Source organism: Jaculus jaculus, unplaced genomic scaffold, assembly GCF_020740685.1.
Source record: "Jaculus jaculus isolate mJacJac1 unplaced genomic scaffold, mJacJac1.mat.Y.cur mat_scaffold_50_1_766167_arrow_ctg1, whole genome shotgun sequence".
NCBI lineage: Eukaryota > Metazoa > Chordata > Mammalia > Rodentia > Dipodidae > Jaculus > Jaculus jaculus.
Genome location: NW_025423502.1, coordinates 209,571 through 236,741, shown reverse-complemented (window position 1 = coordinate 236,741; position 27,171 = coordinate 209,571). Strand labels below are relative to the sequence as shown.

The window sequence follows — 27,171 nt, the reverse complement described above, 5'->3', positions numbered from 1 at the left end:
TGTGGCCTGCCTTTCCTTTTTCCTAGTCTGGCCTGGACATGACTTCCTTTTTTACTTGTCTGATCTGGAAGTTGGCCTGTCCTCTGTCTCCTTCCCTCTTGCTTGGCTTGCCTGTTGCCATACCTTACCTTCTACCTAGTCTAACCTTATTTTCTACTGTAATGGCTTGCCCTGCCTTCCCTTTCCAACTGTTTGATCTGGCCTTCTTTCTCATTTTACTTTTGTAACCCGCCTTTGGCCGTGACTGGTGTGTCTTCTGTTTTGCCTGGCTCTATCATCTCTTTGACCTTGCACACTTGTTCTGCCCATGCTTGCTATGGCCTTTGACTCCCATTATGTAGTTGTGCCTCCACACTTCCCTGCTCCTGCCCTTGTGTTCTTCCTTGTCTTCCTCCTTGCCTTGCCATATCTGTATACTGGTCTGGCCTTGCCTGTCTAGAAAATCTTTACCTTACACATCTTGCCTCCTCTCGCCCAGCCATGCCTTCTGTTTTTGCTTGCCCTTGCCTTCCCATGGCCTTGCCTTCTTAGCCCCTTCTAATGCTTTTGCATCTTACTACATGGTGTAATTCTCTTAAACATTTTTGGAGATAGGGTGTCACTATAGCCCAGGCTGTCCTAAAACTCACTCTATTACCCAGTATGGGCTCAAACAGTGATTCTCTTGCCTCACCCTCCATAGTACTGGGTTTAAAGGTGTTAGCCTGCTGCCTGACTAATAACTGATACTATCCCCTTATTTCTCGGGTATGAGTTCCTGCCCCTGTTTGAAGCTGTGGAATACTCTGCACTTGACATTTCAGAGGCTGTCTTTGCAAGTGGATGGAATGATTGAGAACAAAGATGGGACGGGCTGAAGGTCATTTCCACATGAGATTTCTATGGGCACAGTGAAGAAAACAGGGGGCTCTTCATACTCTGCACTTCAGAAGACCCTATCCCCAGAAACACAAGGATCTCCTATGCTTTACAACTCTCCAGGACATTGGGCAGTCTGGGTGGGGAGACCACCCTTTCCTGGATAAGGAGACTGAGATAGACAGGGGCCTTGCATCATCCATCAAGAGAAGCCAGAATGACACTTTGGAATGTGGCATAAAGATAATTTAGTTGTATTTATCTTACCAGTAACCTCTTGGGATGAAGCTGATGTCCTCTGCTTGTGAGGCCACACTCCACCCTTGTTATCTGTCTTCCAGCACTGTACTCCTGAATGTAATGGTGAATATCTGGGTTTTTATTTTGGGTTTTTGAGAGAGTGTTTTGAAGTTTATCAGACAATTGTTACTTTTATATTCTTGGTCAAAGAATGGTCATATTCTCTGGGATAAGGAATGTACTCCTGCAAAAGGAAGACCATACTGTAGCTTACAGCTTCAGGAAAGAAGCTCATTTTGTTAGACAAGGGGACGGTGGGACATCTGTCTGTACTGCCAGTTTAGCCAAACTCCCTTGTCATTTAATGGGGTGATAAATGTCTCAGATCATTTTATGTTGATATTTTGTTTTTATCAACACAGCCTCTGTGTGTCCTCTGAACTCACATTCCCCACTCTTCCTCTCCAGTGCTCGGATTGCACACATGGCCAAAAGTGAGCATCATCTTCCATGTTTAGTGGTCATAGTTTCTCTTTCCCTGAATGCTATCAGCCCTTGCCCATCACTTGTATTTGCTTGGTTTTGTCTTGGTTATTCATGGTTGTTCTTTGTAGATGATAATTCTATGGGTTGCTGCTGACTTCTCCAAGCATGTTGACGATTTCTTCTGAGAATAGTGGTCTATACAATTTCCAAAATCACTATTGCTTTTTAATGATCTTGGATGAATAGGAGATCAATTCTACTTGCCCCTTTAGAGAGGTTTGTTCCTCATTGCTTTTTTTTTTTTTTTTTAATTGACTACCCTGGTTCTGCTTTACACCCTGCCTTCCCTTGGCCTGGATAGACATGGTCTTACTCCACTGCTTACATGGCCCTGCTATTCCCTAACCTTGATCCCTGTGTTTTCACTTAGCCTTGTCTTTTCGAGATCTGCATTTCCTCCCCCCTTGCCTTCTTGCTGGCTTTGTCTTCACTTATATGGGGTAGGCTTCCACTTTGCGTGGCCTTGTCCCTCCCTTATCTTTCTGCTGAAGCTGAGTTTCAGATTATATCCAGGTATTCATGTGTGCTAGACAATTGAACCTAAGCAGCAGGTTTTGTAAGCAAGTGCATTACATTTCCCCAGCCTGTTTGTTTGACGCAGGGTCTTCATCTGTAGGTCAAGTTGACATGTAACTCATGGTGTAGGCTAGACTAAACTCACACCTGCAGGACTATTCACAGCCCAGGTTCCTATTTTACAAGCTGGATTTAACATGCCCCATGTACTCTTTGTCTTCTGACCCTTTTTCTGTGGGAAGATGAACTTGACATTGTCACTTGATGTTAAAATTTTTTTGATATTTTCTCTGTTTCTTGGAGGGAAGTAGCAATGCCCACCATTATTCTTCACCATGACACTTTACTGGGGCAGTGACTGGATGGTACACTGTAAGAAGTCAGTTTACTACCAAGTTTATGTTGGAGACAAGGAGATGAGCCCTGAACAGACCTTTGCCCTGAGATAACCTCTGCCCTGAGCAAACTTCTGTCCTGAGATAACTTCTGCCCTGCACAAGTTTTGACCTTTTCTCATTCCTCCCACCCTGTCACACCTAACTGAATAACACACTGCCTGGCGGCTGCAGAGACGTGAGAACTATACTGTGACTGCTCAGAACCACCTCAAACTGTCCTAGGGCAAAGCCCAAGAAGATTCTGTAACTTTCCATTACCTGCCTCCTCCAGCCCCTCCCTCACTCAAAAACCCTAACCCTAACCCCTTAAAAAGGCCGCTGTGGCTCAGTAAAATTGGACTCTTGACAAGTGTACATTTGCTTGAGTCTCTTCCTCTCTCTCTCCCATCTTATTTCAGGTTAGGGTCCTCCTCGCCCCCATGAATAACTAGGTCCCACGGGACGGGACAAGTTTACCCTATTTTCTCCTGGACAATCATGATCATTGTATTGTGGAGGCCTAAATACCATCTCTAATGTGACTGAAAAGGACCAATAGCAATTTTAAAAGCAGCTTTGTAAGTTGGTTAAAAAAAAAAAGCCAAAAACAACTATTGAAAATGCTTTAGAAATTTTGTCAGAATACACACTAGCTAGCCTGAGGTAAATTGTTTGAATGTCTGAATCTTTTGCACATTGTTAAACATATGAATGGCATGTAGTAAAATACACACTTAAGAGTGAGATTTCTCCATCCTACCATTTTGTTGACACTAATTTTCATTTTGCATTTTAATTCTACTTTATTTTTTTTTAATTTTTTATTTCTTTTAGAGCAACAGACACAGAGAGAAAGACAGATAAAAGGAGAGAGAGAGAATGGGCATGCCAGGGCTTCCAGCCTCTGCAAACGAACTCCAGACATGTGCGCCCCCTTGTGCATCTGGCTAACGTGGGACCTGGGGAACCGGGCCTCGAACCAGGATCCTTAGGCTTCACAGGCAAATGCTTAACCGCTAAGCCATCTCTCCAGCCCTACTTGTCTTTATTTATTCTGTCTGTTTTATAACTTGTATTTTTGAATATTATATATTAAAAGTTTCCCCTTTCTTACTTTCCATTTATGTTTATAGAGCCATAAGAGCTTAGTTACAAATAATTATGAATACCAAGGAATTTGGTTTTTCTTTTGTTTTCTGAAAATAAACACATTTATACAATATTTTTCCTTTTTCATGCCCTGTCCTCTACACATGTTTTTGCTTGTTTATTTATCTATTTATTTATTTGAGAGACTGATAAAGAAGCAGATAGAGAAAAAGAATAGGCATGCCAGAGTCTTCCAGCACTGCAAATGAACTGTAGAAATATCTGTCACCTTGTACACATCTGGGTTACATGCTACACGTGTGTTTGAGTATACATTTTTTCATCTACCAGGCTACATAGTGTTTCTTTAAAGGTGAGCGATATTTCATTTTTAGGATTAGTCATATTTATGAAAAATAGTCTGTTCATTTTTTATGAAAAGATCTTGGTTTTGAAAACAAAATGTTATCTTCATTCTCTTTCTGAAAGACCTCATGATTTTCCTCAGAAAGTCATGAATTAACAGAAGTGAAATCAAATGGAATCATTTGATGATTAAATCAAGAACTGGCTGTATACTCATTCACAGTTTTACTTTAGGAGTACCATATACGTGATCCACCATCTACTTCTTATTGAGACTAGTTCTTCATTTCAACTAGAGCTCACCAAATTACCAAGTAATAGTTTGGCGAGCCCATGCATACCACAGATCCTCCTGTCTTTTCGTACCTGAGGGTTAAATAAAAGCCTTTCTTCTGCCTCCCTATGCATGTACACAGAAATATATGTACTACGGCAAATATGCACCCATGCATGTACACACACACACATACACACAGTCTCTCACTCTCTCAAGCTCACCTCACATAAACATATTCTTCTTTCTCTTGGTCCTCCTGTGGCACCTGTTCCACCTTCTCCTGTTTCTCTTTGTCCCCTTCTTCTTTCTGTTGCTTTGCATCATTTTTTTATTGCTGATAGTGGAGTACTGAAATCCCCAACTATGATGGTGTTGGTGGTTATTTCTGTTTTATTGTCAAGTAGGTTTTATTTTGTGAATTGTGGTGCACCTGTATTTGGTACATAAAGATTAATGATTGTAATATCCTTTTGTTGGTCATTCCCTTGATAAGTATGAAGTGGCCTTCTTTGTCTTTTATGAATACATTTGGTTTGAAGTCTATTTTATCCAATGTAAGTATACCTCCACCTGACTGCTTATTTCCATTTCGTTGGAATATCGTTTTTCCATCCTATCACCCAGAGGAAGTGCCTGTCTATAGTATTGAGGTGGGTTTCTTGAAGACAGCAGATTCAGGGGTCTAATTTACTGATCTACCCTGTGAACTTATGTCTCTTGATGGTGAATTAAGACCATTAATGTTTAGGGTAATAACTGTGAGGTTCGATTTAATACTTGCCATACAGGTGTGGTTTATGTGATTTGGTGTTTTCTTGGCCTTTGTAGCTTTTGTGCCTTCTTGAAGTTTGGTTATTGTGATCTGCTTCTCATAGGCACTTGAGGTTCATTATTTGCATCTTCTGTGTGGAGCATTCCCTGAAGTACTCTCTATAGGTTTGGCTTTGTACTCAGATGGTTGTAAAGCTGAGTTTTATCATGAAAAGATTTTCCTTCACCATCTATTATGAGGGATACTTAGTTTGGCTAGAGTAGTTTGGATTGGAAGCCTTAAGTTCTTAGAGTTTGCAGTTTTCGATTACAGGCCCCTCTGGCTTTTAGGGTTTCCCTTGAGAAGTGTGAAGTAATTCTGATGGGGTTTCCTTTATAAGTACTGTGTTGTCTCTGCCTGGATGCTTTTTAGGACTTTGTCTTTGTGATTGATGTTTAGTCTTAATGAAAATATGTTTTGGAAAATTTCTGCTTTGGTCCAGTCTGAGTTCCTATCCTCCACATGACTGACCCTATTCTTGAGAGCTTCTAGAGTTTTGGTCTTGTTCAATTTTCTGCTTTTTTATATATACCTTCAAAACCTCTGTTGAGTTCCCTTTACACACCATTTTCTGATTTTCTTACTGCTTTTTGGAGTTCATCCTTGTATGTTTTTTCAGTTCTTCATTGAGCTTAGCCAGCAGGTTATTGAGGTCCTGTTTTCTTGTTTTGCTCTCCTTCAAATGATTTAACTGTCTTATGAACACTTCCTGGTTCTTTTCTAGTAGGTCTAATCTAGTGAGCATTCCATTCATCCAATTATTGGTCCATTGTTGAGTTTCTGCAAGTTCTACACTTTCTTGGCCAGGGTTGCACAGTTTGTTTCTGCACTAGGTCGGGGGGGGGGGGTCTGATCCTGTTGTCCTCTCTCTGTTTTCATTAGAGATATCCATTGTGGGAACTGGGCAATCTAGCTGGATTTACTTCCATCTGATTTCTTGTGCTATTCTTTTTTCACCCATTGCAAAGTTTCAGAAAGCCTAGGGTGTGGGAGAGTGTAGCAGTCAGTGGGATGGTGATTGCATGTGGGGATCAGAGGGGCTGCGTGGTCCAGTGATAGCATGCACAGGGGTCCACAAGGTTGGATGGGACTGGCAATTTTGCATGGGAGGTCATCAACCACTCAGCATATTCAGGCATGGAACCATTGTTTCTCAAAGCATGCCTTTTTCTTTAAGGGAGTAAATCCTAAAGGGCTCCAGCCAGAGTGAACTGTCCACTTCCACAGTCACCCAGCCTCTCCCATTCAAGGCAGCATGCTCCTGGGGTGTGGGGGGGATGAGTATTGTAATAATACTTAATGTATCTGAGTAATTGTCATTCCTGTCCTTCTATAAGATGTTGAACCTCAGAAGGGAATGGATGAGGGGACTATAGAACTTCTCTACCCACAGCTTTCATGTCCTCCACGGTATATACTTCTACTTCTAAGTTCCCAGTGGTGAGTCCCTATAACTTCAACAGTAGTGTTTGAATCCTCCACAGACTCAAAATCTTATAATTATATCCTAGAAATCTTGAGGATTTGTTTAAGAACCAGGAAGGCAACCAAACCTTGTTTTGGCTCTAGAAGAACAGTGCATGCAATTTATAAACTTCCAGGCAAATCCAATACTTCACTTGCCACACTGGGGTTGACCCTGTTATACATAATGGCAGTGTATTATTGTAAAGTTGTCAGCTGAGGCATTTGGGGAAGCATGTCACAAAATGATGTTGTGATCATTCACATCTCTCTGAACATTACTGTACTACAACAGATATCAGTCCTGCTAGGTAGCTCTTTCAGTTCACGTAGGTACATCACAAGCAGTAAGCACACTAATAGGAAACATGAAAGCATTCTTTCTCAATGCTTAGTTTATCAGTCCATATCTACATTAAAAGATGTACAGGGGCTGATATTCAGTGATCATGAAGAATTCAGTGAATTGCTATGAGGTGAAGGCATGTATTCTGTCTAGGAGAAAGTGAGAAATCTGAGTATGTAAGGAAAAAAAAAAGAGGGTGAATATTGTCACAATCAGCAGAATATACTACATGTCAGATACAGGCTAGGCTTAATTTAAAGGGAGTAAAGCTGTGAAATTTGTTAATTTATATTAATGCACATCTTAGTTCATCACAGACAGTTGCCAGGTCACATGCAGAAAAATACTATTAGTTCTGTAATGGTAACATTTACTTCTCCACAATCATTGCAGTCCATTGTTGAAGGTTTAGTCACAGTATAAAGTTTGTGTTCTTGTTTTTTTTTCAAGGTAGGGTTTCACATAGGTCCAGGCGGACCTGGAAATAACGTTGTAGTCTCAGGGTGGCCTCTAAGTCATAGCGATTCTCCTACCTCTGCCTCCCAAGTGCTGGGATTAAAGGCGTGCACCACCATACCTGGCTCCACAGTATATTTTTGATAGTCTCATTTTTTGGTTTTTCATTTGCCAAACTTAATTTTGCCATCTGTGTACCTAGTAGGCTATTATCTCACATACATCTTAGGAACAGGTAAAGAAGACAGCTGTTCAGGAGTGTGATACTTATCAGAGCCATTAGGAAAGAAAATCCCATATCATGTCAAATCTATTAGCCATTATGATGTGGTTATTTAAGTGTCAGTTTTCTTGTATGAGATATGACATTTACAGGGACACAATTATCAGATTTAATGTTGAAAATAATATAGGTGATAGGTAAGGAAGAAGAAATTGTTAACTTGAATGGAAAGGTAATTGGAATTTTTGGAAATATACATACTTAGTTTAGATAAGGTAGGAAATATTTGAGATTAGTATTAACACAATATTTGATATAGTTTGAAAAATTTTAATGTTAAACTTTACAGAATTTAGGACATTAATTTTGAAGTTAAGATATCAAGTTTAAAAGTACTTTTTATAATAAGGCTTTAATATAGGTGGCTTGTAATTGTTACTTACTTGGTACAGAGATCAAAAGAGGTCATAACTTTAGAAGAACTAGTGAAAGTATGTCAAGCTAAAAAGAGAGGAAAATTTGATTACTATTAATGTATTATCACTTGTTTATTTATAAGTGTAGTGAAATTTTATGTGATTAGTCAAAATTGTTATCTAGTATAATAAAATTTTATGAACTAAATTGTTATCTAATGGGAAAATATGTAAAAGTAGAATATGTAAGATATCTGTTGGTATAAACAGGGAAGCACATGTTCTAACAAATAGAATGAATACTTTAGCTATTGGAAAACATGTAAACTTAACACCTTGATATAAGTCAATAATTAGCTTTAAGTATCTCATTTAATATAAAGGTTTATGTATAAACTATTCTGTGAACATAACATAAACTTCATTAAGAGCAGAATCATTTTTAAGAGAACCTGAATTTTGACCTGTAAACAGTAATAATAATAATAATTATAATAATATACTTATGTCATTCTTTTTGTTTGAGCTTTAAATAACTTTTTTTGCTATAAAATGTATATTTTAAAATTGAATTATTATTCTAAAATAATACCAGGGATAGAATTCAATGTACTCAACATCAAAGTAATATTTGAATGCATCTGACTTTTCTATACAAGTAAGTCCTCCCATTCCATCAGCTATATCAACAGATCATATGCAGGTTTAATTGTAAGACTCTAATTCAATTGCTTTTTGCAAATTTTCTACTTCACACAGACCCTGATGGTAAGCCAAACTCAAAATAAATATAGTTCATTGATTTGAAGAGCACAGCTATTTATAATAGATGGATTTTTTTTTGACTAGGAAACATGAAAATACATTTGAATAGAAGAAAACATAAACATCAGTTGAATAATATAGCATGTACATTATGAAATTTTTAGTAAACTGAAATTTTATTGTCATTTTCCTCTCTCCTGCATTTTTTTAAAGGCATGCACTTTTATTTTATTTTTGTAAATTTGATTTATTAGTTTTCTTTTCATCAAATACAGGCAGTTTGGTACCATTGTTTAGGCTCATCTATGATCTACCCCCTCCCATTAGACCCTCCTTGTTGATGTAAATGGGTCTTGCACTGTGGGGTTAGTCCCCAGTTATTGGTATGCTAAATGTCTCTGCAAATCATGACCCAACATGTGACTCTGACATTCTTTCCATGCCCTCTTCCGCAAAATTTCCCTGAGCCATGTTGGGTTCATTTTTGGTCTGCTTCAGTGCTGAGGTGTTGGGGGCCTCTGAGGCTCTGGCTCTCTGATTTGGTAGGAGTTGATTTTTCTCTGCATTGGTCTCCTTCCCCTTTGCGCTGGTATCCAGTTCACAGGAACACATCACCCTTGCTTGTTTCACCAATTGTCCTTAGTTTCAGTTGGGCCCCTTTTGAGGTATGTTGGGGCAGCACTCTCCATAGGATCTGCATCTAACTGAAAAAGAGAAGCAGATTCTCCAATGGACAGTAAGTTAGCAGCAAGAAAATTGAAACAACACTTACTTTTTTGATAGATTGATATTGTAGGCCCTCTTGTTCCCCATGATTGATGATAGCTTGATATTGGAGAGTGGGCTTGTGTTTGGGTATGGTTCTGACATGTTTCCCAGCTCCAGCTATCGGTCTAGTACCACTGAGTGGATCAGTTAGCCAAATCAATTTTGAAAATCTGTAGAGAATCATCCTTAGCAGAAAAACTTAGAACTTTTTTGACTTTTAAGACATCCTTTATTGTTATTGCCAAGAACATATTTAAAGGGCCAATTACATTTCTCACGTAGTTGTCTATTCCATTCAGTCTTAAGCACAACTTTTCATAAACTCCTAATTGTATGAAACAAATCACAAGCTGGGCGTGGTGGCACACACCTATAATCCCAGCACCTGGGAGCAGAGGTAGGATGATCACCATGAGCTCAAGGTCTCCTTGACACTTTATAGTGAATTATAGGTGAGCCTAGGCTAGAGTGAGACCCTACCTTGAAAAACAAACGAACAACAAAAAAACAAATAACATCTGTTAATATACCATTTAACACTCATCATTTTAATGCTTCTGTTACATGATGCAAAAATGAGCCACTCGGTTGTTGTATCAAAAGTCTAATTTTGTCAAACAGCATGTTTTACAATTCATAGAAAGCGTAACCTTAGAATTTAAAATGGGAAATATATCACAAACCTGATTTTAATAATTTAATATCATTTAAAATACATAAGCATCAGAATATTCAATTAAAATAAACATTAAAAGGATTAATGGCCATGAATTTAGTCATACATAAAGACAGACTACATGAAACATAGAATACATCACATAACATTGTTGGCCAGCATTAAACAGGACAACACAAAACATGAAGGGAAGACCATTTGTACGATTTTAGTTATGTTTTTAATTCGTGAGGACTTAAATTAGAAGAAAGCAACATCCAGTGTTTTGAATTTAAGATGATTTTTTTTCCCCTTCTGTGGCCATTAGCCATATGTAAGGGTTACAGAATTTTCCTTGGTTTTACCCACCTGTGCGGCAGGCACTGATTTTTCTAGTAAATTAATGGTTAAGGTTTTGTATACTGCGATTGCCTCAAATAATCTGACTTCCTTTAAATTACTTTTGAGACATACCAATAGGGTGTCTTTTAGAATAGGTAACTTAGAGCCCATTTTGGAGGACAAGGACTTACTCAAGTGACTAATGCCACTAGGGAAGTTTCTGAGGCTTAGGGAGGGCAACAAATCTCAAAGATTAAGAGAAAGTGTCCCACATTCATATCTGGGATGTCCAGTAGAATTAAATGTAGAGGGTTTGCAAGGCCTCAAATCATCCACAGACTGAAAACTGACTCCTGCAGTTTCTAACGTCTAAGATGAGGTGCCTCTACAGCAGACCGAGAGTAAATACCCTATCCAGAATGTTGTAATTTGATGAGGATGTGGATGAAGATTATCACACACTGAGTGTCCTCCTGTCTAGAGTTCAAAACTTTGTGGGAGATGGGAGGGAGAGGGAACTATGACCTGGTGGATCAACCACTGGACGGTTGTAGACTCAACTGAGCTCAGAGAGGCATTTTGAATTTTTTTATTCAATTTTTGTTTATTAATTTGACAGACAGACAGAGAGAGAATGAGCGCACCAGGTCCTCCAGACACTGCAAAATAACTCCAGACGCATGTGTCACCTTGTGCATCTGGCTAACGTGGGTCCTGGGGAATTGAGCCTCAAACCGGGGTCCTTAGGCTTCACAGGCAAGTGCTTAACCACTAAACCATCCAGAGAGGTATTTGGGCTATTTGTTAAAGTGTAACCCTGCTTAGAATTCCTCATTCTCCACAAATGAGCTGCAAAACTCATGCAATCCAGGGCTCAGTGTGTGCAGAAAAAGAAAAGAAAGAAATGGCCAGGTATCATGTTTGGATTACCCAGAACCCTAATAAAGTCCCTTGAGCCATGTTGTTGAAAAGAGCTTGTGCCTCTTATTTAGATAAAGGTCACAAAAGACTGGAGGTCTCAGGTCCCAACTGGTAACTGTTTATTCCAGAATAGTGAGTAGAGTATGGCAATCTTCTATTCTCCCAAGGAAGTGAAACACTGGTAGTGAGGTAGAAAGAAGGAGATGGATAGAGAAGGGGAGGACATGTAACCCAAATCCATGAGTGCTCCAATCTGAGACTCAGAACCCGAAATATAAGGAAAGTGAAAGAGAAAAACAAAGGAAAACACTAGACTTGATCACAACAGACTGAGACTGTTTATTGAAGCACAGTGGGGAGCTACAACCTTCCTGCAGAATGGAGGCTGAAACACTGAACTACACATGGTGTGAGTTTGTAAGGAGGATCCTGAGGAAAAGAATCTGGACCAGGTGCAGGTCCAAGGGAAGAACTTGTAGCTATTTATGACCTTGCTCAGCATAAGGATTTTCAGCAGAATTGTCTAAGGGAAAATATTCCAGATGGTTTCTGTTCCTTCAAGGCCTTCTGAGTAAAAAAAAAAATAAATAAATAAAAAAATAAAAATAAAAATAAAAATAAAAATAAAAATAGAAGAAGTACATCACTTAGGGGAATTGTAAGGTTTTTCTGGGACTGATTGCTTTGGATGTTTCCTCAAGGCCTTCTAGTCTTAGGGACATTCATTACCCCTTTAGTTCCCTCTGGTTCTCAGGAAAGTCATTAACCATCCAAGCACTGTGTTACTTTCAGCCTAGCTTGGCCTTGAAATCACTATGTAGTTTAACGTACCAGTGCTGCTCTTCATGCCTTTTAAGAAGTGGGATTACAGCCAGGAATGGTGGCACACACCTTCAATCCCAACACTTTGGTGAGAGAGGTAGGAGGATTGCCGTGAGTTTCAGGCCACCCTGAGACTACATAGTGAATTTCAACTCAGGCTGGACTAGAGTGAGACCCTATCTCAGGAAAAAAAAAAAGTGGGATTGCAGATGTGAACCATTACCCATTACACTGCTCTAAGAATGGTTTCTAAACTTTATTCCCAACATGCCCACATTGAAGACATGCATCATACTTCTTTATAGTCAATAGAGACAAAACAGAACCCTAAACAATCTGGTCTTGAACAAGTTTTCTGTTTGAGTCATACCCTGTTGCCGCCTTAGAATCATTCCTAGTCCATTAATTTAGTCACTAAATTCCCTGTCCTGTATCCTGCTCTGAGCCTGTGTGTGTTGACTTGATAGGGTACACTTTCTTCAACATTTCTGCCCCAACTACTTGCTTTTGTCTTGCTTTTCATTTCTTTCAAGCTCATAGTCTCTCCTTCCCATCTGATTTCTTGTTTGCCTCCATTCCTGTGGCCTATGCTGCATGGAATCAGTTCCAGATTCCTCCTGCAAACTCTACCTATTTACCACCCAGTCCTTCCCTCTTATCACTCTTTCTCTTATCATATAGGAGAGACAGAAGCCTGCAAATCCTGTACACTATTTTCTACTTTTTTTTTGTTTATTTGTTTTTTGACGTAGGGTCTCACTGTAGCCCAAGCTGACCTGGAATTCACTAAGGAGTCTCAGGGTGGCCTCAAATTCACAGCGATCCTCCTACCTCTGCCTCCCAAGTGCTGGGATTAAAGTTGTGTGCCACCATGCCCAGCTATTTTTGTACTTTTTGAGAGGGAATTTCCCATGTACTCTAGGCTGGTCTGAAACTCATTATGTAGCTGAGCTCAGCTTTAAACCATAGTGTTAGAGATGAGACCTGGTGATAAATGATCATCATTGTGTTAGAGATGAGGCCTGGGGAGACATGGTCATCATGTTGTTACAGATGAGGCCTGGGGAGACTTGTTCATTATTGTATTAAAAATGAGGCCTGTGGAGACATGATCATCATTGTGTCACAGATGAGGCCTGGGGATATTTGATTATCATTGTGTTACAAATAAGGCCTGAGGAGATGTGATCATTATTTTCTTAGAGATGAGGCCTGGGGAGACATGCTCATCATTGTGTTACAGATGAGGTCTGGGGGACATGATCATCATTGTGTTACAGATGAGGCCTGGGGCAACATGATCATCATTGTGTTACAGATGTTGGTTAGGGAGATATGATCATCACTGTGTTACACAAGCTTGAGTAGACATGATTATCATTGTGCTACAGATAAGGTTTAGGAAGATATGATCATCCTTTTTTCTTAAAAATGAGACCTATCAATCAATGAATGCAAAGAATTTTCTCAAGAAACGGGACAAGCAGATTACATAGCTTGATTTTTCACTCTTCTGTTGTGAAAAACAACGTACCCGGTGACATTCCACATAGAAATACCTCACCAGACCCATTTGGATGACATGTATGTCATCACAAATGTTCATTATACAAAACCATCCCATTCCTCTTCCTTTTGAAAAGAGTTTTTGATCATGGAACTTATTTTTATGGCTCATAAGAATAACAATCAGAACTTGCGCTGGACACATGATTCAGTGTTAGAAGCAATAGTTAGAAGTGAAAGGGGAACTGTTAGAAGCAATAATTACAACTGTTATAAGATAGAACAAGGAGAGTCTGGACCAATGTAAACTCAGTAACCATCAAGAAAACACCAAGCATCTGCAGCTCAAGTCTGATATCATAAAGTGAATGAAAGTCTATTAAATTACCAATTCTACACCTCAGGCTTTGCTGAATAGCTAGGCAAACTTCCATCCTGACCCAAGAGCAACCACTCCATGGTACTCTTTGTATGGCCCTGATATATCTAAAATACCATCAGGTCTAGATGCAAATCATGATCCATCTTCCAATGTATTCACAAACCTCCTCATGAGAGTCATCACACCTTGCCAATAGAACATGTTGCAACAGAAGCTCCTGGAAACATGGACATGTTGACACAACCCACGTATTTTTCATGCTTCACAAACCAATACCAGGTGTTTAGGACACAGCCTTATTCAAGCAGCTTCAGCAACAAATTTCATTACCAGTAATTATATATTTGCTTGAATTTTTCCAACTTTAAAGATTAAATTTCTCCCATCCATATTTTAAAGCAATTTCCACCCTTTTCAAAATTTATTTAGAGAGAGGAAGCGAGAGAGAGAGCGAGAAAATTGGCACATGAGGGTTTCAGCCACTACAACCAAACTCCAGATGCGTGCAGTATATTGTCAGAGGCAGGGTTTAGTTTATTATAGCCAGTTTCCACTTCCCAGTGGTTGGTGCACTCTCCTTTTCCTGTCGTACACCCGATATTGGCCAAGAGATAATGTCCACACACTGCTCGTGCCATTGTTTTCCCCTGTTGTGTTGGTTTGATTAAGGTGTCTCACATAAACTTAGGTGTTCTGAATGCCATGTTCCCAAGCCAGTCAATTGGAAATTAAAGCCTCCAGGAAGCAGTGTATTCTTGGGTGTGGGCTAATAGGTGTTAAATTCAGCTTCCATGTGCCAGTGTTGGGCACACTCTCCTAATCTGGTTTTCCACCTTATTTTGGTCAGGGGGTGAGGTCCACACTCTGAACATGCCATCAACTTCCCCTGCCATCATGGAGATTGCGCTCAAGCCTGTAAGTTGACATAAACCTTTTTCCCCCAAATTTTCTCTTGGTCAGGTCATTTCTTCCCCAGCAATATGAACCTGACTGCATAACCTGCTGTCATGGATCTCCCCCTTGAATGTATAAGCCAAAATAAAACTTTTGGTTTTATTTCCCCACAGCTGTTCATGGTTGGGTGATTTCTGTCAGCAATGTGAACATGACTGCAACAGTAATGCTGGTACTGAGAGTGGCATTGCTGCCAGACACCTGACTGTGTGGCTTTCGCTTTAGAAGCCGATTTTCAAGAGAAATGTAGGATGACTTGAAACCTTGGCCTACAGTTTGATGGACTATTCTGGTAAGAGTTGAAATCCATGGATGCAGTAGGAACTAAGGACTGTGACGTGTGGCTTGTGACAGTGAGAAAAAGATTTGCCTGGAATGGGCTAGACATTTTGTGTGAGAGACTTGCTGTTATGTCCATGTCGTAATAACTTGAACAACCTTGCATTACACATAAATGGACTTTTCTGAGCAGAGGGATATGGCATGGGATATGAAACTTCTGCCCATTCAGCTGCAATTAGATGTGAGGTTGCAATCTTTCAGATTAGATTGGCTGACTACATTGGGAAACAGAGAGAATTTAGGCTCTTTGAAAGGGCTTGAATGCTCAAGGATTGTCCTGTTCTTCAAAGTCTGCTTTATCATTCCCCTGGTTAACAAACTGACACCGCATCTGGTATTGTGGAGTATGAGAAATGCAGGAAAGATGGTCATTGAATTTGCAATGCGGTCTGGTTTTGGTAACAGCCTTTGCCAGTGTGAAGCAGGCTTGCTGAATGTCTGCATGGAGACCCAATGGAACTGTGAGCAAGGACCATGGGTTGCCATGGACAACCACTGGAGATGCTTGGACTATGAGATGTTGTGCTAAGGAGAGCTGCTATCCATGGATAAAGGACTGTGAGTAGTGAATCTGGAGGGGCAGAACTGGAACTCTAGAGACATATGGCTGAGTAGGATTATCAGATCTAGAGATTTGTCATGGACTAGAGTTGTTCAACCTGGAGCGACAGGGGTTGATGCTCTCTGTGTTTCAATCTTATATTGGTTGAATTTTGTTGTTGTTGTGCTCAATGCCATCTTTTGCGATGCAGGGTGCGAGCTTATTCTGTGACATTCTTTTTGGAGGGTTATTTCTTTTCTTTTCTTTTTTTGCAATTACAGCTCTGTTAAAAGATATTGGACTATGTTCATGTTTTAACATCATTGGAATTGATAAAATTGTGTGGACTTTTAAAGTTGGACTGAATTCATTTATTTTATATGATTTATGGTTATCAGTTTATGGGTGATATGGACAGAATGTGGTGGTTTGATTCAGGTATCCCCCATAAACTTACGTGTTCTGAATGCTAATTTCCCAACTGATATTTGGGAATTAATGCCTACTGGAAGAAGTGTATTTTTCGGGGTGGTAGGATTATGGGAATTATAGCCTTGGTCAGCATAAATCTCACTGCAACAGGCACACTGTTTCAAACTATCACACCTTATGAATCATTCCTATAACTGTAGAATATAGCCATACTTCTATCACAAGTGATATTTTGGATGTATTCTTGCATCTGTTTGCATGGGTTTTCTTTGTAAGTTTTGCTTCTATTTTTAAGAGATTGGCCATAAAATATTACTGCTTGTTATAGACAAGTTTATCTTATTAGCAAAATCTCTGTTTTAGACATTGAGTGGTTAGATATACCAAGTCTTGTCTTAAGACAATGTAAATAGTCAGATCTGGGATTCCTTGTGATCTTCCTTTTGCTGGAATTACACACATGGACAACCACAGTCAGTATTGTAATATGTATCATACATTTATTATTTTTATTTGTAAGGAGAGAGAGAGAGAGAGTACGAATATGAATGCCAGGGCTTTTACGCGCTGCAAATGAACTCAAGATGAATGTAACACTTCTTATGTCTTCATGAAGGCACTGTGAAATTAAACATTGGTCACTGGGCTTTACAGGCAATGCATTAATCACTGAATAATGTTGCCACCCCCTTAAGTAGCATTTTTACATGGATACTGGGGATCCAAAGTCACTCTCTCATGCTTACATGGTATGCACTTTACCTAATTAACCATCTTCCAAGTCCTTTAAATCATTTTTGATGATCATATACCAGATATTGTTCTTAAATTCATTACTACTTATATCAAATATACACATTAAAAATGAAATAATAGTTTGGCATAGTGGCAGATGCTTTAAATTCCACACTAAGAAAGCAGAGACAGATGGATCATTATGAGTTGCGAACTGGCTTTAGAGTACATAATGAGTTCCAAGTCAGCATGAATTAAAAAGAAACATGAGACTAGAATAGAAACTTTACATGGAAATATCCAAATTTTATTCCTGGACCCATGACTATTTTATGATTACATATGCATTAAATCTGATGTAAAAGTCTCTATAGTCATTAGCAAATATAAAACTCCTATAAAATCCAACATCTCAAGTGAGAAGCCAGAAAGTCTATTAATTTTGAGCTTTGTTAACTCAAAGTACAGTTACCTATTTCCAACATATATTAAACAGTTCCATTGCAAAAAAAAAGGGGGGGTGGCGTACAGCAAGGAAATGGTGAGGCAATACAATTGGGAAAATAAACAAGACGAACATCAAACCTTACAGCTTTACCCAAAGAACCTGAGGAACGAAAATCAATTGGCCTCAAAATTTAACCCCTGCAGCCCGAAAGGCAGCTTTATGGGGAAATTAAAATATGCCAGCATGAGTAGCGTTGCTTAGGAGCAATTACCAGAAAATCTGAGCAACTACACTGAAATATTTTTCATCTTCATAGCTCTATATTTGTCATCATAGGGTTTCCACCTAAGAACTTAAAGACTCTTTCCTGCCTATATTCTATTTCCAAAAGCAATACAAGTTGATTGAACAAAAGAGTAGTCATATCATTTAGCATTGTCATTACAGACCTCTCATATTTTCAGACTGATCATGACTACTCATAGTGTTCTAATACATATCAGTATTCTGATCATCAAAGATGGAAATCTACTAAAGAGTGGCAGTTCAAACAAACTATATTAATATGTCTTCAAATTCAAATCTTCTAAAAATTTCCTCTGCAAGACAACAGATGATGTATTTTAAATTTTTTTGTTTGTTTATTTTTATTTATTTATTTGAGAGAGAGAGAGAAAGGGAGAGAGAGAGAGAGCAAGAAAATGGGCGTGCCAAGCCTTCCAGACACTGCAAACAAACTCTAGACACATGCGCCACCTTGTGCATCTGGCTATCGTGGGTCCTGGGGAATCGATCCACGAACTGGGGTCCTTAGGCTTCATAGGCAAGTGATCAACCAATAAGCCATTTTTCCAGCCCAGATGACTTATTTTATATTCAATGTTCTTCAAGTTCTCAGGACTGGTCAGAACACAGCAAGTAATCGTCACACAAAATACAACTGTCAAGATTTCTTGTACCCACACTTCATTTTGGTTTTACCTTTTCCAAACATCAAGATTAGCCATTAAGCTTTGTTTACATCACTGCGTGGTTCTTCAAGTGTAAGTTCCTAAATTACTCCATATCTTTCCCACAACCAAATTAAAAATTAGAAAATTGACATGTTTTAAAAATTCACTAAGGAATGACTTAAACAATAATGTGTACATTGTCAGATTCATGTATATTATCTGCAAGTTTTTAACATTCATTATATTCATATGATTTTTGAGTTACATGAATTTCTTTATACATAGAAGTCTGTGACTGAGAGATAAAAGCTTTTACACATTCATTACATTTACATGTTTTTTCCATCTGTGTGAATTCTCTGATGAACAGTGACCTATGACTTGGAGAAGAATGTATTCTGACAGTTACATCTATATGGTTTCTGTTTTCTCTCCTATGTGAATCCTCAAATATAAAATTTGGTTTGACTTCTATAAGAAGCCTTTTTCAAGTTTATAATATTATACTGACTTCTCACCTGTGTGTCTTCTCTTATACCTGGTGACTTATGACTTCAGTAAAATAGTTTTACCACTTTTAGTATACTCATTTGTCTTTTCACCTGTCTAAAGATGCACACTGAGTTGTGACTTCAGGCAGAAAGCTTTCTCACATTTTTTACATTAATATTCACAGGGAGTTGAATGTGTTTCCACATTCATTATATTCATATGGTTGCTTTCCAGTGTGAATTCTCTGATACACATAGTATGCTGTTATTTGAAGATGAAACCTTCCCACACTACAATATTCATATGGAATCTCACCTGGGTGTTCTGTAATGTTTAATAACATTTGAATTAGCAATAAAAACTTTCACATATTCACTATATAACTATAGCTTCTCACTTTTATGACAATGGTGAAGATTACAAAGATGTAACATGGCAAGAAAAGCTCCCCCACATTAAGTACACTCACATATCTTTAAACTTGAGTGATTTCTGTAGCATAGAGTGAGATGTGTCTTGAAGATGAAACAATTGACACATTTAGTACATTCATATGAATTCCTTTATGTTTCCTAAACTCTTCGTTTGCAAGGAAACCTTTCCTTCATTCATTACATTGATATGGCTTCTCACCTATATGAATTCTGATAGCTACTTAGCAATGACTTATAGATTGAAAGCTTTCCCACATGCAGTTCATTCACATGGCTTTTCACCTGTGTGAGTTCTTTGATGCCTAATAAGATGTGACTTGCAGATGAAAGCTTTCCCACATTCAGTACATTTATATGACTTCTTATCTCTGTGACTTCTCTGATGCCTAATAAGATGTGAGTTGCGAATGAAGGCTTTTCCACATTTAGTACATTCATATGGCTTCTCACCTGTGTGACTTCTCTGATGCCTAGTAAGATGTGACTTGAAGAAAAAAGCTTTTCCACATTCAGTACATACATATGGCTTCTCACCTGTGTGCCTTCTCTGATGATATGTGAAATCTGTCTTGCGGATGAAGCCTTTTCCACATTGAATACATTTATATGGTTTATCACCTGTGTGGGTTCTCTGATGAATAGTGAGCTGTGAATTGGTGATGAAGGCTTTCCCACATTCAGTACATTCATATGGCTTCTCACCTGTATGAATTCTCCAATGAACAATTAGGTCTGACCTGAAGAGGTAAGCTTTCTGACACTCAGTACATTCATGTGGCTTTTCACCTATGTGAAGTCTCTGATGCCTATTAAGATGGGACTTGCTGATGAAGGCTTTCCCACATTCAGTACATTCATATGGCTTCTCACCAGTGTGACTTCTCTGGTGCATAATAAGATACGACTTGCTGATGAAGGCTTTCCCACATTCAGTACATTTGTATAGCTTCTCACCTGTGTGACTTCTCTGATGTCTTGTGAGATCAGCCTTGTGCATGAATCCATTTCCACATTGAATACACTTATATTGTTTACCACCTTTGTCGGTTCTCTGATGAATAGTGAGCTGTGAATTGGTGATGAAGGCTTTCCTACATTCAGTACATTTATATGGTGCTTCACCTGTATGAGTACTGCAATGATTCATTAGGTGTGACTTGGAGATGTAAGATTTCTGACACTCAGTACATTCATTTGGTTTCTCAGCTGTGTGAGTTCTCTGATGATTAGTGAGACTTGACTTGTAGAAGAATGCTTTCCCACAATGAGTACATTCATATGGCTTCTTACCTGTGTGAGTTCGCTGATGTCTAGTAAGAAGTGACTTGTGGATGAAGATTTTCCCACATTCAGTACATTCATATGGCTTCTCACCTGTGTGACTTCTCTGATGCCTAATAAGGTCTGAATTATAGATGAAGCATTTTCCACATTCAATACATTTATATGGTTTCTTACCTGTGTGAGTTCTATGATGATTAGTGACATGTGACTTGCAGATTAAGCCCTTTCCACATTCAATACATTCATATGGCTTCTCACCTATGTGAGTTATCTGATGACTTGTGAGCTGTGACGTGGAGATGAAAGCTTTCCCATATTCAATGCATCCATATGACTTTTCACCTGTGTGTTCTTGATGATGCACAGTGAGAGGTGAGTGGGTGATGTAAGCTTTTCCACATTCATTACATTCATAAGGGTTCTCACCTGTGTGAATTCTCTGAAGCTTATTAGGATCTGAGTTTAAAACGGAGGCTTTCCCACATGCAGTACATTCATAAGGCTTATTGAGATGTGACTGGGACATGAATGCTTTCCCACATTTGCTACATTTGTATGGCTTATAACTTGTATGAGTTTCATAATGCATAGTGAGATGTGACTGGGTCAGGTAAGCTTTTCCACATACATTACAGTCATAAGGTTTGTTACCTGTTTGAGTTCTCTGATGATTAGTGACGTGTGACTTGGAGATAAAAGTTGTCCTACATTCAAGCAGCTTGCCACCTGTGTTTGTTCCTTGATAACATGTCTGATGTAACTTCTGGTAAATGGTGTTCTGGAATTGTTTAAAATCATCCATCTCTGGCCACTGCATTTTGAGCTGAGTTTTCAATTCTGAGAAATAAAAATAAACTTATTACATTTGAAATACTAAAAAAAAAATTGACCCACTAGGGCTTCCTAGTATTTCGTAGAGTATTATAATTTACAAAAAGATAGCTCATAATAATTATGTTAATAATACTTTTCAATGGACTTCTTTACTATTTTCTGTGGAGAGTTTCTTGAATGGGGCATATCTTACACAACAAAGGGAAAACTCCACAAATGTTTTGCTAATTAGCAGAGTTTTTAGAGACCTATAAGTGAGATGAACTTTTTGTTTGATTTCTTGCCTCCTGAATAAGTTCTGGTATAATTTTTTTGAAGACAGAAACTCTCTCAGATAAGGCTTATTTAACAAATTAATTTTCAGTGAAATAACTGATTGGATATGAAGAAAACTTTTACTTTCCACTGGCAGCTACTTGCGTAAATGCTTACACATCATTTTAGCACATGTTGGCTAGATGTTCTTCTCTACAGATATTTGGTTTATTTACAAAGACTAGTGCCAGAATCTACAACAGTAACATAGGACATGTTCTGTTTTGTTTCTAGTCTCTCCACTACCACCTTCCTCCATGGTACATATTCATGATACTTATATATTGGGTGTAATTCTTTGCCTTTAACTTTGTTTAACAATGCCTACTGTTATAAAATACTGTGTATGCAATAATGATGCACTAGCAGATTTCAGGGATTCTCAATATCCTGGTTGATTATGGGGATCTGAACATGATTACACCAAAAGCATATTAACGCGCTGATTGAGCTCCCCAGCCACTACTGCATTTCATAACGACTGTGGACCTGATTGTTTTATATTTTTTAAAATACTATTATCTAATTATAATACTAGATGAGCACAGTTTTCAATCATTATTGTTCTAAATGAAGGAGAAAAGGAGGATGATGACATAGAAAAAAAGAAAAAAGTTTGTATGAAAAAGAAGAAAAACAAACCACATTAGGATATAAAAACAAAATAAGAGTAATTTAATGAATATGAAAAGTTTCACAATATGAGTAAAATGAAAACAAAGCTATTAATGCAGATACACAGTTTAAAAATAAGGAGAAAAGAACAAATTTGACAACAGCTATATTCTTTCTGCAAGTGGTTGTGGGCAGAAGTAATGGGGGTTCATCTGTAGACTGATATAGTCATTCTTTGCTCACTTTTGATGTTGGCAGTATATATGCATTGATGGGTGGACCCATAAGTAAAGTCAATGGCAGGTGCGCAGGCAAATAAAATTGTATTTTCATATAAAAAGCAACTAGAAAACCTTGAGATTGATATAACAGGCAGAGTCCTAAATTTATTCCATATACAGGCAAAAATAAAAGGCCTCTCCCATATGTATCAGACAGTAAAAAACCAGAAGCAAGGACTCTTAGTTCAATTCAGGGATTTAAGTACCAAAGCAAGAATCAAATACTTGTGGTAAGTGGAAGGATCCACCCATATAATTGACCCTATTTTATAATTTTCAGAGTCATTTTACAACTAAACATGTGACATTATAATGAATGTCTAAAGGCCAAATAACGTAGTCAATATAGGTTTAACATTCCCTATACCTTGAACATCAATAAGCAATATGGTTGGCTCTTCACCATGAAGGGTGAGAACACCAAAACTTCCCTCCTTTGGTTCTCTAATGCAAAACTTGATCAGCAATTCTCCATTTGGTCCTGTGAGATTGAGTATTTCTTTTATTCATCTCCCACACATAAATATTTAATGTGTAGAGACTCCCTGGATTATCCATTTTCAGGTTTCAAAAATTTCAAATGGTTAATTGTACATTTCTCTAATGAGTCTGCTGTTATGGAGTGAGTGACAGCCATACTGATGTGAATCTCTAGAATTAACACTTGTTAGAGACACATATTTCAATAACCCTACAGATACCACTCTTTCTCATTTCTTATCCTGGAATCTCTGGTGCTGTCTTTTCTCAGTAACCTCTAAATTTCCCAGGTGGTAGTAAATATAATTATGTTAAATACTTTCTTTGTGTCAACATTGTGAGCAGAACCACCATTATAGAATTGTTACTTGAATAAATATTTTTTTCTTCCTGAAGATGTTTCTTCTAAGGATTTTGTCACAGCAGTGAAATTTACTAATGACATTATCATACTGAAACATACAGAAAATGGTCAGTTAACAAAATAGTACAATATCTAACACATTTTCCTAGACCACCTAAACAGGAATTAAATTTTGGAATGCATAAAGAAAGCATTCTTCAATATCAGGAAAAGAGTAGAAATTTCTCCATGTCATAAAAGGTGTGTGATTCACAGTAATAACATTTATCATGACAATTCATGATGAGTTCTCATCTCACTGACCTACGTTATAAATTATGCATTTACTTGCCTGGAAGCCTGTGAATTGAGCATTCTAATACAGTCCATGGTGCAAATCCATGCTCCAACTTGAAGATCAAATCTGGTTTGGTCATACAGTTCCCTGTCAAAGGGAAATAATGTGAAAATTGTGTCAATATGTTACATTAGGTGGACTTCTGTAAGATAAAAGCAGCATTTCTGCATTTCTACAACTGACCTCTATTAGGTGAACTGAAAAGTTACCTGGTGTTCATTAACTGGAATATTTGCCAGAAATGACATTGAAGATATTTCCCTCATGTGACTGAACAGCATATATAACACAATGATTTCATTATGATTATGATGATGATGATGATGATGATTATTATTATTTTACAAGATATGGACTCACTCTAGCCCATGCTGGCCAAGAACAGACACTGTAGCCCAAGACTGGCCTCATACTTGTGGGCGTCTTTCTAACTCTGCCTCACACATTTAGGGACAAAAATCTTAAACAATAATTCAAAAACAAAACATTAAGTAAATAGAGTTAATGGTAGGGGAACATAATGAAACTAGAAAGAAAACAAATGACATTAGAGATAAGGGGAAATAAGAGAAAGTGGTAATAAATAGGACAAAGGAATATTATGGGAAAGGAGTTCAATTAAAGAATTTAATAAAAAAGGAAAGCAGGGGCTGGAGGGGTGCCTTAATGGTTAAGGCACTTGTCTGCAAAGCCAAAAGAACTAGGTTCGATGCCCCAGAACCCACACAAGCCAGATAACCAAGGTAGTGCATGCATGTGCAGTTTATTTGCAGTGGCTGTAAGCCCTGGCACACCGATTCTGTCTATGTGCTTTATCCTCTCTCTCTTTATCCCTCTTAAATTAATCAGTAAAGATTAAAAAGTAAATAAAACAGAAAACAGGATTCAGAATGAAATTGTTAAAGCTGAGCCAAAAATTGCATTACTATTTAAAGATACATTAGGAAATTAAGAAATCACAAAGGTTACTAGGAAAGAATGGCCTCAGGATTTATAAGAATTACCCTTAAGTAATTGAATGTATATAATAACCATGTTCTAGACTAAAACCAATGAAATTCAAATAATTTGAAGAGGGCCACTGAGCAAAGCACATGAATACCCTTACACACACACACACACACACACACACACACACACACACACACATAAATTTAAAGAAAAATATTTCCATAAATCAACACAGGACAATAATGTATCAAGTAATGTTATATATAACAGAGGGCCTCAATGTACTTATCCATCACTCTTCAAATCTCAGTGATGAAAAACAGCTTACTGGTAGAACACTTTTCCAAGATGTATGAACTGCTAAGTTCAATTCACAGCATAAAGAAAAAAAAAAAGGTAAAACCTTAGCCTAAGATATATGAACAGTACAGTAAACAAAGTCCATACAAGTCACAAGAGACAGTAGAAAAATGTCCTTGTCTGGAGGTCAAATGTATAGACATAGAAAAAAAAAAGACTCTAAGGAGAAATTGATCCAGGTGTGGTGGCACACCACTTCACCACAAACAACTGGGTACCTGAGGTAGGAAAATTACTAAGATTTTGAGGACATACTTGGCAACAGAGTGAACTCCAGGATACCCTAGGGTAGAGTGAGATCCAGTCTCCAAATAAAAAGAAAACATTAACAATGGTGGTATGCATATAATTGTAGGGTATTATATGAAGTAATAAAGCTATTTCCTCTGGTTATGAATTGACTGTCATCATCTCAAATCAGAGCAGCTCTCCTTACCTCTGAGAGATTTTCATCACAGTCATTTCAAAGAAATCAAGAATGCTGAAACACTTACATAAGTCTATGTTAATGGGAATTGGCAATCTACACTCAACAACCAGAATTAAATGCTATACATTTCTCACTTGATATTCTCATTGGTAATGTGTAAAGAAGCAATAATAACACATGAGGGTTTTCATATTTTTGGCAATAAAAATGTGCATCATAGAAGAATTTGCTTTCTATGTAACCAAATAAGCTCACTCAGAGAGGGGAATTTATAATTTTTCCTTTAGGTTATCACATCCCTCTATAATTAAAGTGAATTGATTTGTTTTCTGTACTCGCCCCAAAAATTGAGGGGGTATAAATGAAATATGACAAACTCAGAAACAAAAATCCTGCATGTTCTTATTATACTTACAATTCCAAGTTTACATAATAGAGGTAGAAAGTATAACAAGTAATTACAATGTGGAAAAGGAGTAGAAGAGATAGAATGAGTATAGTTAGAATTAACTGGGTGCATTGGGAAGAAACTTTTTATGTTGTATAGCACAGAAGTAAATTAGCATGCTTCCAGCAACAATTATATTTATATTTCAAAATAGCTAGTAGAATTTTTGAGTGTTCCCCATACAACTAATGCCTGATCTGACAGACTCTTGTCATTACATGTGTGTACTCTAAATCCACTTTGTTCTATATAATATGTTCCATTAAGTATGTCAGTTTAAGAGTAAAATATCAAAACAATATTAAATATTAGTAATTATGACTATATTCATCAACCAAAACGAAAGGAATTGCTACTCAGAAACTCACGGGCGTTTAGCTTACCCAAGAACACCAGGCTGCTGTAGTTCTCCAGCATCACATGTCTGTAGAGGTTTTGCTGAAGAATATCCAGGTGCTGCCACTCTTGCCAGGTGAAGTCCACAGCGATGTCTTCAAATGACACCAGTTGCTATAATGAGATATTTCTCTTCAACCCAAGACTACAAAAGAGGGTCTAGTAAACTGGACTTCATGCTATGTGTCTCTTGGTAGGGACTTATTCAATAAGCACAAAGTTTGTATGCTGTATCATGAAAGAAAAGACTCAAAACTAATATCATTCCTGCACATTGCTATAGTGTTTCAAGAAAATCAGGTTTTGTTTTTCTTTTTGTTTTGTTGGTGGTGGTTGTTTGGAATTCACTATGTAATCTCAGGTTTGCCTGGAACTCACAGCAATCCTCCTTCTTCAGCCTCCCAAGTGCTAGGATTAAAGGCTTGTGGCAACATTCCTGGTGTAAGATTATTATTATTTTTAATGAACATACAATGGAATGGAAAGGCATATATTAGGGCTTGTATCATAACATTTTGGTGTACTGTCTGCCCAGAAGATACAAGGCTATGGGTTCAATTCTTAACACTAATAGTGGAATAGAAGCTCTTAATAAAGTT

At 37.9% G+C, this 27,171-nt stretch overlaps 1 protein-coding gene across 1 annotated transcript in view; it reads right to left on the bottom strand.

The window, feature by feature from the left end:
* LOC123457447 (zinc finger protein 420-like) overlaps positions 1-27,171 on the bottom strand; it is a 127,973-nt gene that overhangs the window by 27,667 nt on the left and 73,135 nt on the right. The window contains exons 2-5 of the mRNA XM_045141352.1: positions 26,560-26,686; positions 23,982-24,074; positions 20,513-21,598; positions 19,760-20,395 (exon numbers count right to left, since the gene is read on the bottom strand). Coding sequence (XP_044997287.1) covers positions 19,760-20,395; positions 20,513-21,598; positions 23,982-24,074; positions 26,560-26,686 — 1,942 coding nt within the window. The remainder of the gene's footprint in view (positions 1-19,759; positions 20,396-20,512; positions 21,599-23,981; positions 24,075-26,559; positions 26,687-27,171) is intronic.